Raw genomic sequence first — 13895 nt, 5'->3', positions numbered from 1 at the left:
TGGTATGAGATGCATCCATCTGTAAGTGCCTTCTAATTATTATTTAAATGATATCTATTTCATAGAATTAGAGAGTAGTTTGAGTTGGAAGAGACCTTAAAGCTCCAAGCTGCCTGCTATGGGCAGGGCCACCTTCCACTATACCAGGCTGTTGTAACATCAAGTACAAATCAGCATCCAAATTAAGTGTGTACCTGTCATTTTAGTACGAGCATTATCATTTTAGTGTGAGCAAACAAACTCTTCATGAGTGTGTACAGTGGCAACAGTTGGTGGAAGCACCATGAAAAATACCATGAAAAAGTACTCAAAACCTTCCAGGATGCCTGTGTTTTAGCCTGTCTCGTGTGCTCTGTGCAATGCCTAAGCCACGACACGTGTTTTTAGGCACACAGTAAAGAAGTGATGCAGTCTCCACATCGTGACTTAACTGCCTATGCAATTAACTCTCTTACAAAACCAAGTGGGGGTGGCAAGAAAAAAAGGGAAGCCTTGGCAGACAGTTGATTGCAAAGCTGTGTGGAACTGCAAAAATTAAGAAACAGGAAAGGATAAAAAATATACTGTAGTGTGGGAAAGGCCTGGGAGGAGAGCATGCAACAGTGTAGTAAGGAGCCAGCTCAGAGCAGAAGCTGGGAATTACACAGAGCTTTAGAGACCAAGGCATAAAAACATTTAAGCAGAGGTGAAAGAAGATACAGGATCAATCTGTGGATTTGGAAACTGAGGGAAAACTACAGTGTAACAGGATAAACCTTGAGATTTTCATGGGAGTGCTCTTTAAAAACAGGACATCAGGCAGTTTCTCTAGGGTTTGGAAAATATTTTCAGTTGAAAATAAATACATGTAGAACAATAATCCTGTGTTTACTTCCAGATATCTGAATATACTATTATTGGCTATGGTAAGAAAGAGTCTGATTAAGTTGGTCCTGCTATTTTCTGAACATCTTTTGGTCATCTTTTATACCTGGGGTGAACAGCTGTTAGGGACTTCATTATCTTTGTCTAGATGCTTTACCACCATTAGTACATTTTTAACAGGGGAAAATAAACAATCACTTTGGAAAATTAAAATCTCTTTCCAAATGCTCTGAAGACAAAATGATGTCATTGTCGCATTACACAGTGTAATTTTTTGAGGCCTCTTTTTGATTCTGGTTTAGTTCTTTCACTGGTAAAGAAATTCTCAGTTTAAGAAACAGTTACCTTCCAGCACCAGTCACCTTCTCTGGCTATGGCTATTCTGCTGTGTTCCTATCACAATGCCTTGCCTTCAGGGTCCACACCAGCACCTTAGGCTGGGTTAGTCTAGGTTTCTTCTGTCAGTTTTTAAAATTCTAAGAAGGAAAATGCTTCTTAAGATGTACAGTTAGCCTGCTAACTGTACTGACAGCTGATCTCACTGAAACTTAGCATTTATGTCCACCCTTCTGCTCTCTCATACTCATCTATCCAGTACTGTATTACCACTCTCCAGATCTGTTCCTTCCCCCCTAAGTAGGGGCTGCCCAAATTACTTTCCCCTTTTTTCTGTTTCAGTTAAATTAAAGCTCCTTGTGTTAACACTACTGTCAGGATGTAGTGTCTTCAAGATGACTCCATGAATACCTCCATTGGGAAAACCTCCAAAAAGACTCAGAGCAACAGTTAAATAAATACACTGATCTTCACTGCTTTGTTATACCATTGATTTCACTTTCTTGGGCCTAGATTTCCAGTGAGTTCCTCAGATCCCTGTTCCTGTGCTGTCTCAGAACACATTTTCTCAAGACTCTAGAGTATCATAGTCCCAACATACAGGGCAACCCCATTGTTACTAAAATACTCTTATTCTCTGCAAGGCTGCCAGTCCTTTGCCAATTCTAGTACTTCCTCTTCTACCAGGGACAGTCCCATTTCATTTGCTCTGCCACTGCTTTTTACTTCACTTACTCACCTCTCTGTGACAAACACAAAACACAAAAGTTCTGTTTTCCCCTTACTATCACTTATAGCTACTTGCAACACACTGTATTCTTCTATTTACACTAATATGAAATGGAAAATTCCCTTTCATGGCTAATTCTCAGGTTCTTATTCTCCTGCTGAGCAGTCCTTTCAGCACCCTTCCCCACCAGAGCATATACTTCTGCTTCCAGATCTATCTGAGAAACCATTTTTGTGGGTTCTATGAGTCGAGTTTTTATTCAAACAATATATTCTTGAAAGAAAAATAGATGCTGTAATATCAATCTACTTCCACCATCAGTGTTCACTTCAGATGTATTTAAGATTCACAGTGACTGTGGATCAATGACACCTGCACTGAACTTCCAATAAATAGTTACTCTGGGCTGCAGCCTGCTCCTTGCAATGCTGGTTTTTTCCTGGTGTTTCTGAGTGTAATTTTGGCAGCAGGCCACAGCAGCACTGTGATATTCCAATGGCTTGTTGTACATCAGTCACATTTCTAGGGAGGGATGTGTAGTGTGGTACCTATAACAATGAGTTAATGAGCCCTAATCCCCAGTCCTAGGCCAAACTAAGGAGCTCTGGAGAAAAATCAGTAACTTTTTTTCTCCCTCTCTGCCACAGCACACCTCACAGCTATGCCGCATTTTTATCCAAGAATTCCTGACTCTGGCCAGGAACATTTGCATACAATAATCTATTTATTTCTAAATTTTGTCCTAAAGGCAACTAAAAGCCAGGGAGCTTTCTCTCTGGATTAAATCAGTGTACAGTCTGTCTCCCAGGGCTTAAGTTACATGGCAAATAGCTTACCATTATCAATTGATTTACCTTTAATTTTTGTTGGAGCCATTCCCTTCATACAAGCCAAGTATTCACAAATTATACAGTTAACAAGATAACTGGATTATTAATATTTGAGAAAATTTTAATGCAATTCCACAAGATACTTAAAAATTCTTTAAATAAAAAACACCTATAAAATATTTTACTCTTTTTCAATTTGACGCTGCCATCAAAGTTGCAGAAGAAAATGGGCCAGCGGGATGTCACTTGCAGTATCTATCTGCTTTCACTTTAGCTCTCCTGTATGGGAAAAGTGAATGAAACAAAATTTAGATTAAGACCAAATACAATTACACCTGGGTGTTTTATCTGCCTCAAATGTTAAGAATGCATTGAAAGCAATTTTTCTTGAACTCTGCTTCAAAGTACATATAAAGGCCTAACAGCACTTTGGATTTGTTGATTAACTTTGTTTTCCTCAGGAGGTAGAACTGCAGTGTCTAAAGTTAACCTTGACTTTCCCTTCAAATTATCATAATTGCATTTTGTCTCCCCTGAGGAATGGAATTCACATTCAGCATGATCTGAAGCTGACCACCTGTGAGAACCCAGGAGTGTTCTCACATTACTTGTAATTATCAGAAATAGTTTTCTGCATTCCAGCCACTGAATTAATGCAAATATTTATACTGTATACTGACATAAAAGCCTTTAAAAATTCAACATGGTTTCTTTAGTCTCAGTTTAGCAGAAAAAAAAATTCCCACTAGATAACATGAAGACTGTTCTTAATAAACATTATTTCTCTTTAAAATGCAACTTCTGCCTCTCCAAAATATTCTGGTACCATAGGTATTGAAAAATGTTAAAAATTAGCTCAATTTTCACGATTAAAGATTAATCCCTCAACAACTCCATACTAAACAAACTTAACAACCTAGTTAAAGATTTTCAAAAGAACTAATTTACAGGTAATTTCAAACTTGCAAACTTCAGCTAAAGAAGTGAAAAAAAGAAAAAGTAAAAAAAAAAGGTGACAACCCCCAGGACTCAGGCACAACACTCACTAGAGGAAAAATGCTCAGGAACCTATATCCCTGAAATCCAGCCCTCTTCTGTACCCCAGTTTTACCGTATGTCCATCTCCCAGTAGTTTTTTAATCAATGCATTATTTCTAGCACTTTGAAGTACCTGTCAAGTAGCATTTCATGAAAAGTGCCTTCTTTTCTGGCTTTCCTAAGGGCTTTTGTATCTTCTTTGCTTATTTTAAGCTTTTTGTCTTGAAAACTTTGGAATTTCTTCCTGTAAGGGGGAAGAAAAGAAAAGTAGTAAAGAACTGAAGCTTTTAAATTTTTTTGTTTCCCAACACAACAGCAGCTGTGGTAAGAAACTTAGCTTCTATTAAAGCAGCAGGTAACTGACCTAATAAAATCCAGCAAACCATCCCAGTACTAAGGTTGCACTAAGGCTTCTGTAGGTGAAAACTATTCAGGTTTTGCTTTTTTTGGCAGTCTAAGTAGGAACGAGCCCCTGTGTGACTAGCATGAAGTGGTTACACATTCTAAAGAGCCTCTTATTCAACTACTAGCATAAGAAATCAGTGAGCAAAAGTGTACTGGATGTAGTTGCAAGGTGCTGACTGTAGGGAAGTGCAGGTGTTTTCTCTGTGAGAAAAGGCCAGGGGCTGACCTGCACTGACAGAGCTGGCTCTCATGACATCCACTACAGGACACAGCCAAATTCATCAGCAAAGCTGGTGGCACTCCCATGGAAACAGATTTAAGATAAAGCAAAATGCCACACAGGCAGAGAAGGAAAAAAAAACCAAACCCTAAAAGTGCAAAATGGCAGTGGGAACATCAAGCACTGAGAAGGAGATGCTGTAGGTACTGGACCAAATATTACCTTCCAGCCCATGAATAAGACCATACCATAGCAGGAAAAAGAAAAAAAAAAAAGCAGGAAAGGAAGGGAGTGGCTGAAAGAAACCACTGTGTATTGACCTACAGCCCATGTGGCTTAGTGGAGCAGGTAGAAGCTCTGGAGAGAAGTTCAGCTTGAGATGGGAGAAGGAAATGTGGTGTTATTAATTTTTGTCTCTCAGAATCTACATGCAATGAAAAGAAAATAAATTTAACTAATTGTTCATAGTTAACCCTGGGACAGTATCTGGTACAGCAGCTCTCCTTTATCTCAAGCAATGAGCTATCTCACCCTGTTTTCTTCCCTTGTCCTACTATTGAAAAGTGAGTAAAGGCTGGATGGGCGTGGGACCCAAAGACAGCTCCAGTCAGAAACAAAAAAAGGTACTTGAGCCTGTTACCAGCTTCAAAGTACGTACACGTAATTGATTTCACATTGTTTAACGTTTCCTTTGTCTTCTTGTGGAACATCATCTTTCTTCTTAGCTTCTCTTTCAGCACAAGTACGAATCTAATAATTGAGAGAAAAATGAGAAAACAACCAAAACACAACAGAAAACACCTGTATTTTAAAAACAGTAAGTTACAGGTGAAAGATGACTACATATCCTTTCTAACAGAATGAGAGTCACAGTGACTTTTCAAGTTCACAGTTTTCAAACTGGTTAACCAGAAACAACTGCAAAAGTAAGAGCTGCATGAAATATGGGAAATATTAAGTGCAATCCTTGATACTAGACATAACTGCCTTTATCTCAAAGAAGCACTACTACAGTTCTTAATTTTGGCAGGGACAATTCAGAGATTGACTTAAAATACTATTGCTCTGACACCTAGTTAAGACACCTATCTCTACTTGGAGAGTAGAAATATATTTCCCATGCTCAGATAAAGTCAAGATACTCTTTTCAGATTCCTTAAAAGATCTCCCCTTCTGGATCATTCTGGTAAGCCCTTCTCTGTCCCTGATTTGGTCATAATTCCTCTCTTCTGTCCCAAGCTGTTTAGAAGTACCTGGAAGATCACATAGACTATTTTGTCCTCCTGAGTGGTAAAGTATCTTCTTATCTCTACAGGGGATACTGAGAATTATTACAGCCCTGGAACTCATTTACCTTTCTTGTGGCCAGATCACTTGACAGCCGATAGGAAGCAATTATAACTGTATTAACGGAAAATCATAGCACACAGACACCTGCTTGTTTGAGTTCGATTCCTGCCAATCCTGTATTAATTGTAGATTGTAGAAGTTATAGATTACCTTTATCATTTCTTCTTCCCCTGCAGTTTTGCTTTTGGCTTCTATGTCCCCCTCTTCATTACACCTGATAAAACGGCTGTTTGCTGCTAGTAATGCCATTTTCCTCTGCAGAAACAATATCACACACTGTAAGTATAATGAGGTTGTATATAATCCTTGATTTGTAACAATTTATCCTCTAAAATATGCCAAACATCTCTGTAAATAATTCTTTTATGGATGGATACTTCACTAGCTAGCCAGACTTGCTGACTCCTTCATTTTTAAGATGCTTATAGCTGCGAAAATGCAGCTATTGAAGCATTTAAAAAACTTTCAATTACAGTAAATGCATTGCAGTTGGAAAATCATAAGTTACAATATGAAAGAGATTGCAAAAGGCTTTAACTTCATAGTAAAACTACCCATCAGCAGAGATTAACTCAAAATACAATCAAACACTAGCAACATCAAACAAACTATTGCAAACAGCTTACATCTTGGAAGACAGGTTCCCACTGCTCTCTTGATCCTATTGCATCGGAACGTCCAACAACAAGCCCATCTGAGTTTATACCAAGGTATTTGCCATAACCAGACTTGAGAGCAATCCTCAAAGAGAAAATGTAGGAAACAAGAAAGAGTGTTTTTAATTAATGCAATTCACAATACCCAAAACATCACCGACACTTTTAGTAAAAGACAATGTACTTCAAAAGAGTATTAAAATGCCTTCTCACAAAATCCAAAGATAACAAGTATCAAAACTTGAAACATTACAGTAATTACCTTGTATCAGATAACTTAACTGCTGTAAACTGCTCAGGAGGACTAGGGCCTTCATCACCTGAGGAATGAATTTTCCATTAGTTAAGTATGAAGTATAAACATAAAATGTATTAGCCTACTAATACTGCAGTATCAAAAAGAATTAAACACTGACTATTTCTAAATACTATGGAAAGTATTTATTTCATTAAAAATTCCTTTTTGAGTACTCACTTTTAAAAAAGCAATGCAGGTGCTCATTTATGTTAATATATTTACAATGCTTAAAACAAGGCACAAAATAAAGATTATCATAAGTTAAAGAAACTTATGATTGAGAATGTTTTGTAATTTTCCTGGTGGCTTTGAATACCTTAATCTCCTTGTAATGTTATCTCTTTGTTAACAAAATGCATTATGGTTCAGCTATAGTAACTCGACTCAATATCCTAAAAGCTACTGGATTCTCCATCCCTCAAAATCAAAACAAGAGAATATGGCCATTGTTGCTCTGATCTCTGTTTGGAGATGAAACACACACAGACTGTCAGGGTTCTGGAACAGTCCATGTCAGAGTCATTGCCCTCAAATTCAAAGAACAAGCTCATTATCCCAGCACATTAGTAGTTCTCTTGTGCAGTGACAAAACAAGTATATTATGACAAGGATGCAGCAATAAGCATTAAAACTCATCTACCTTGAATTTCACTCTTCAAGTGACACCATAAACACTTTATAGGTTTTAATAAAAATTATACTGCTTTTTATCCAGCAAGTGGTATGGCCTTTAACAGGTAATCATCTACAGTGCAGTTCAATTTATTGCACACATAAGCCAGCATGAAACTAGATGAGTGAAACTGATTGGCAGTCATTAGGTTTAAGTCATCTGCATGCTTCAGCAAGAATTATTGCATTTTTTGTAGTAAGCTGGTTTCAGCTGTAACACTGCTTGCCTTGAGGTGATGCTAGTTCTATGCTTTTAGGCACTTCATTATTAAAACTCTATTATTTTCAAATTTCCCGGAACAAACCTTTATGTGGTGCTCCAAGTGTAAACAAGCCATTGTCGAGGGCATGGATGTAAGCTCCTTTATCCATTTCTATAGCTATAGTTCCTGTAATTTCACCAAAATTACTGACAGCCCACCAGTTTCCTGTAATACAAAACCATGACAGTTTATTAACAGAGTAACCACAGCTTCTGATTACAATAGCCAAAGAGGTTATATTTCTGTGTCTTCTCTGAAATTTTAAATTCAAAAGATAGCTATCTCACAACCTTTGTGCATTATTTTATAGTCCAGAGCCAATTTAATGGTGTTGCTGCTGCTGCTTCAGGAAGTCCTGCTCTTTGACCAGCTGTCATCCCTAGCTACAAGCTCCTGTGCTTCATCCCTTCTTTGTGTTAGTCCACAGACCAAGCTGATTCATTCAGCTGATGCAGCAAAGACACACTTAACAAGAAAAAGATTTTTTCCCTCTGGATCTGTCTCCTGCAGTTTTGGAGTCATATCCATTTATAAGATTCTCCAGCACAAGAGAATCAGAGATACTATTTAATCTTGCTGTTAAATATGTAAGTTGTAATCCTTAGACCTCAGTTGTTCAAACCAATCTGGATTTGAACATTTGACTCCTACAGAATTCTACCAAAGTTAAAGCCCTTCCCATGTGCACAACTTAGAATTATGACTTTTACATTTTTTGAACAGTAAAGTTTTCTCTTTGTATACTGTCTTACAAATATTTCCTAGCTCATTAAGATAGTAATGCTTTTTTTTATTACTTATAAAAAACTGAATCCATTCTATTGGTGTCACAAGTTCTGTGTGGAATCTAGGACGATCCCAAGACACAAATGATATGTTGTGAGAAACTGTTATATATTTCTACAGGAGTTACACTTGCTTTACGAAGTCCTATAACGACCTCGTTATCTTCTGGCACATCCCCTACAGTTTCCGCACTGTCGCATAACTCCTGGAAAGCAGCTCACCAACAATATCGAGCTGCTCTGCCGCATCCTCTTCCCTCTTCCTTTTCTTTTCCTTGTGCTTTTTCTTGCTGCAAGGGGAGATGCAAAGAAGTGAGAACGAGCCGCCGACCCGGCCCTTGTCCCGCCGGGCCTCACGGCCGGGCCCTGCGGGAGCGGTCCCTGACCCCGGCCGGGATCCTGCGGTGCCAAGCCCGGCCCCTGCCCTGCCCGGCCCTGCCCTGCCCTGCCCCGCCGGCGAGCCCCCGGGCCGGAGCGAAGGAAAGGGAAGGGCAGGGCCGGCCCGGCCTCATCCCTGCCCGGCCTCCTATACCGGCCCCGCGGCGGTGCGGGCCCCGGCGGCTACCGCAGCGCGGGGCAGGGGCGGCGCGGCGGGCAGCCCGCTCCTCACCTCTTCTCTTTCGATCCTTTGAGGACGAGCTTGGTGGATTTGACGCAGGAATACTCCGCCATGTCGGGATCCGGGAAGGGCGGGCGGACGGAGCCGGCTCCGCCCCGGGCCGGGCGGAAGCCCCGAAGCCGCGGCCCGGCCTCCGCCCGGCTGTGGGCGGGCACCGGCGGCACCATGCCTCGGTTAGCGCACGTGGGGGGTGCTGGACACGGAGTTTGAGCGGGAAAATAAGAAGAGTTTAAAATTACATTTAAACAGTCTGTCCCTGGGCACCTTTCCCGTCTAAGTCTGGCCTGGCTCTACGGGTGCAGTGCTTGCGCTTTGCCAGACTGCAGGCAAAGAACGCTAAGGAATGAAGAACCCACAGCTTCTACAGCCCGTGTGTGTGTGCGTGTCGATTGTAAAACACATATCGTGAACATCAGCAGAGCCCTCGGACATGAGAGCAGCAAGGCCAAGGACAGCAGGTCTTGCCTCGGGCAGGGTTACACGGGAGCTGGACACCTGGATGTGCTGGTGAAGGAGTAAAAGCTTCCAGGGACGCCTATGAAGACCAGTCAGGGAAATGCAGTTTGCAAGTCAGCCAAGTGTACCATGCTAGGGGTGAAATGAGGTATGACAATTTTTTCCCATCCTGTTAGCCACTTGGTATTCCACAGAATAAAATATATGTCAGACTTCCCCCTTGGCACATAACAACTTTTTCTCATATTAACCTAGAACCTTCTAGATAGGTACCAAGACTCTTTCCTTGGGGAACAGCACACGTGTGAGTAGAATCCCAGTTACAGTAGTAATTTGTGTTTAGTCTTCCAAAGTGTTCTTCCTACTTTACACTCATGGGGGAGGGGAGGTGTGCCCAAAAAGTTGCCTGTTGATTATATTACCTGATTAAATGAAAAATACTACCCCTACCAAGGCTTGTTGTACATATCTTATGTACAGGTACAGAGACGCTTGCATTGGATTGATTCATTTCAGTTTCCAAGTAATTTCCTATCTATGTTTGCTTCCTGTCTATGCTTTTCAGCACCTCACAGGTATCTTCTACAAGTAAGAAATGCGAGTCTCCTACATGTTTATGTCAAGGCTCTTAAAGTTACTGAAAGCGTGACCAGTTGACAAAGCTTGGTGTGTACAGTGTCCCAGTGAATCACCCTGGAGTTGGTGAATAACTGCAGATGTCTTCCACAGATACTTTGGTTGTATCCAGAACCCTGCCTCTTCTCACCAAAATTTCTTTGAATTTCTGTCTGCGTGCCTAAGATGACGCTACCTTGTATCGTAGTTACACTTGCTGTGTAAAATGCAAACAACCATAATGAACTTCAAGGAGGTTTTGGCAAGTGCCTCATTTTGGAGCTTTAGGGATGTTGTGTTTGTTAGCAAAAGCAATATCTGAATCAAGCTGCTGGTCTGTGTAAATTCAGAATATTTTTTTGTGCGTGGTTGTGTGTGTTGGCTATGCTACTTTCTGTAGGCACACAGTTTGTGGTGATTGGGAGTGGGGCCGTGGCCGAGCCTCATCCCCAATGGGCTGCAGCTGTGAGCAGCAGGTGAGCAGCATTGACCAGCAATGAGCCAGGGAGTGCCCAGGGGCACTGACCAACCACCAAAGGGAACAGAGGGCACACAGGTGCAGCGCATGAACATGAGGGGTATAAAAGGTTGGGCTAAAGAATAAGAAGGGCAGATGCTTGAAGCCTTCTGATGTGTTGTGGTGTTACTCTGCGTGGGATGAAGCTGTCTGAGATTGTATGGTGATGCTCTGTGTATTGTGGTTGTCTCAACTGTGACGTATACTGCGACAGCTTTTCTGCTAGTAAGTAGCAAAGTACCTGTCCTCTGCAGGGTTGTCTTTTATGTTGCAATGTGTCCAGGAACTGCTTATCCATGCAGACATCCTGACTACCCATCCAGTTTTTGCCCAACTTCCTCTTGGTTGGGATGCATTGCTCCTAAGCTTAGAGGAGGTGATCCTTGACTATTAACCATCTTTCTGGGGTGCCTCTTCCCTCTGGGGCTTTATCCTGTGGTACTCTCCCACAGGATAAAGATCCATGAAGAGATCCAAATCCTCCTGCTTGAAGCCTGAGGAAGCCAGCTTGCTGTTCATTCTCCTGGCTGCCCTAAGGATCTTGAACTCCACCATATTATGGTCACTGCAGCCAAAGCTGCCCTTGTGCTTCACATTCCTCAGCAGCCCCTCATTGTTGGTGAGAACAAGATCTAGCATAGCACCTCTCGTTGTTGGCTCCTCTTTCACTTGGAGGAGAATGTTGTCATTTTAACCAATATATTCATGTGTTTCCAGCCCTTTGGGATTCACCTCAAGCCAACTTCAGCAGTGAGCAATTTTAGCAAATACAGTTACAGCTGTATTTGACTCGTATCATTAAATACTTTTTTTCAGGTTCTAAACAGATATTCCTATAGGGCAGATATTTTAGTAAAAGGAATATGAAAGAGGAGAGAGCAATTACATGAAAGTCAGAACAAAGCATAGAAGAGATGAGTGAAGCAGGAAAAAATGTCTGTCTGCCACCCTAGCACGCGAACTTGCCCTTTGGTGGTTATTTTAGGAATCTGAGTTCTTTTTAGTCTTTGATTCTGTTGAGAGAAAACCTGCAGGAGTTCGTTTTGTACTCTTAGCTATAACTTTAAAACTTTATTTTATGATAGGTTCTAATTTTTTGACTGCTTAACTGTGCAAACTTTGTATTTGTACATTTTTGTCAAAGTGGGCCTGTGTTCACTGATAGACTATGACTAGCACTTCATAGTACACAAGTACTTAGCTGAGAGGTCCAATGAGGGAGGAAAAGGTAAGGATAAAAAGCATTTATAAGAGATGTAATAACTTTAAAGTTATTAAGGATTATCCAAACTGGATTTTTTGTGTTTTTTTTTTCTTTTTAACTTTAAAAAAAGGAAGAGCAATTAAAACAATTTATATTTTAAAATACATATATTTTTATCATATGCCAAATGTTCATTTTGCAATTTGTCCACCAGATGCTGCTATAGCCACAAAAATAAGTGCAGATTGAGAAGCTTGGGGGGGGGGGGGGGGAAGGAGACAGTTTTATTTTCATTACAGATAAACCCTTACATAATCATGATCCTGGAAAGAATTATGTATGTGTTTACATTTTGTATAGGGAATAGTCCTGGTGAGTCCAATTAAGCAGCTCATTTAGTGTAAAGTTGATAGTGATTGCAAGCTTTCTTAGGATAGGACTATATCAATTATGTTTGCTATTTTCTTAATTTGCTGTTCTGTTTCCATTCTTCTGTTTCATGAAGAGAAAGTAGGAAAGACAGAATGATAGAGACAAAAAATATTTTAATAGAAATGTAGATTTTTTTTTTTGGGGCTCCCATAATGTATGATATATTTTCTTGTTAATGAGTATAATTTTACTTAAAATTCACGTATCTTAAGTTTCTTCTTAAATTTAGTGACACCAGCAACAAATAGGCATCATTACAGTTTATGCAGAAGATGATAAAACCTTTTCCTGCAGGGCAAAGTGATGAAATAAATCTGAAAACTGTGTATAAGATGGTACCACTTTAGAGAAGCTATTTAGACTCTAATTTGCCAGTTAGTATTTTTGAAATTAAAACATTTCTAATATGGCCGGGCTGTGGTTGTTTAAAAAAATATAACAATTCATTTTCTTTATGGCATTGGAAATAAATTGAGGCTTTGTGTTTGCAATTCTAGAAAACAAATCACTTTTTTAATGACTGGATTTTCCTGCCAGCTTGGAATTTGCCGCATGTGCATTTTATTTTGAAAGCCTAAAGAGTGAAATCATTTGCTGTCGTTCATGCAGATGGGGCAGATTGGCTGAGGTGTCATTTGCAAAATGTGCACTTTCATCATTCAAGTTTGAAGGGGATCATTACAAAAATGTATTAGAAACTCAGGACTGATGAAAGTGAAGGGCTGGGGTTGAGCATCTGTGTCATAGTCTAGTGTCATAAGAGCCTGGACCCAAACTTAGGTGCTTTGGAGTTTTCTTCCATCATGTTTTGTTATGTTAGGAAATACTAAAATACCTCCCCAAACCAGAGACACTTGAGGTAGTTCTCCATAGCCAAGTTGACAGATTATGTGGGATTTTTTTCCTCTTTTGTTTATAAGTGTGGGCCCCTTGTGAAATATCAAAGCTCTTGACTGATGTAACAGCCAAGATCGATATAGTTTTGTTTACTCATTTACAGAAGGAGTGAAATCTGATGTGAGTTAGAACCAGAGCAACTATATTTTAATTTTTCCCCAGCGGGACAAAGTACATACTCTGGAATGTTGTGGTTTGTCATAATGTTCAGCAGCAGTTGTGCCAGTGTTGAGGCATCCCCAGGACATGATGTTGCATGGCAGATGTAAATAAAAAGCTAATTTGATTCATAGCATTTGTAAACTGCATTCTGAAAATGGTTTTGTTATAACTTCCAAATTTTAAATGCAGTCAGATTTTTTTTTAAGCTGAATTTTTTTTTTAAGCACAGGTAAACAGATATTCTCAAAATTGCATTTCTCCTACTTGGGTTATGGCTCAGTACTTGGAGTATTTGGGAAATAGGAAGGGTTTCTTAGCCTATCAGGGCAGGATGGAGCTCTAGCTCAGATCCCCCAATCGTCAGCATCGCTGGTACAGAAACCATGTGTTGGTTCTGGCTTCTCACCTTCTTCTGCTTTGCCTGATCACTCCATCACTTTTCTCTGCTGTCACTCTGTAAAGTTTTGTAGTGAAGTTTTTCTAGCTGGCCAGACCCTCAATATCTACTTCTCCAGACATGAGATCCTGCTCTAGAGTTTGTCAGGG

At 40.1% G+C, this 13895-nt stretch overlaps 1 protein-coding gene across 1 annotated transcript; it reads right to left on the bottom strand.

Annotated features, from left to right (window-relative positions):
• Positions 1–2856: 2856 nt before the first annotated feature.
• FRG1 (FSHD region gene 1) lies at positions 2857–9173 on the bottom strand. Its single transcript, XM_036382911.2, has 9 exons — positions 9058–9173; positions 8670–8737; positions 7705–7827; positions 6692–6749; positions 6400–6514; positions 5924–6028; positions 5082–5173; positions 3932–4042; positions 2857–3039 (listed from the first exon to the last, which is right to left on the bottom strand). The coding sequence occupies exons 1-9, from the start codon at positions 9117–9119 to the stop codon at positions 3003–3005; spliced, it is 771 nt and encodes a 256-aa protein (XP_036238804.1). The 5' UTR covers positions 9120–9173; the 3' UTR covers positions 2857–3002.
• Between the last annotated feature and the right edge of the window lie 4722 nt (positions 9174–13895).

Source organism: Molothrus ater, chromosome 4 (assembly GCF_012460135.2).
Source record: "Molothrus ater isolate BHLD 08-10-18 breed brown headed cowbird chromosome 4, BPBGC_Mater_1.1, whole genome shotgun sequence".
In the NCBI taxonomy this organism is placed as follows: Eukaryota; Metazoa; Chordata; class Aves; order Passeriformes; family Icteridae; genus Molothrus; species Molothrus ater.
This window is presented reverse-complemented; position numbering and strand designations above follow the sequence as displayed.

Bases quoted from the DNA above. Each gene is read 5' to 3' on its own strand.
- FRG1 (XM_036382911.2), bottom strand. From the start codon at position 9,119: ATGGCGGAGTATTCCTGCGTCAAATCCACCAAGCTCGTCCTCAAAGGA. The intron at 8,738-9,057 runs GTGAGGAGCGGG...CTCCCCTTGCAG, and splicing joins AAAGGATCGAAAGAGAAGAG to CAAGAAAAAGCACAAGGAAA. The intron at 6,750-7,704 runs GTTTGTTCCGGG...TTCATTCCTCAG, and splicing joins ACTTGGAGCACCACATAAAG to GTGATGAAGGCCCTAGTCCT.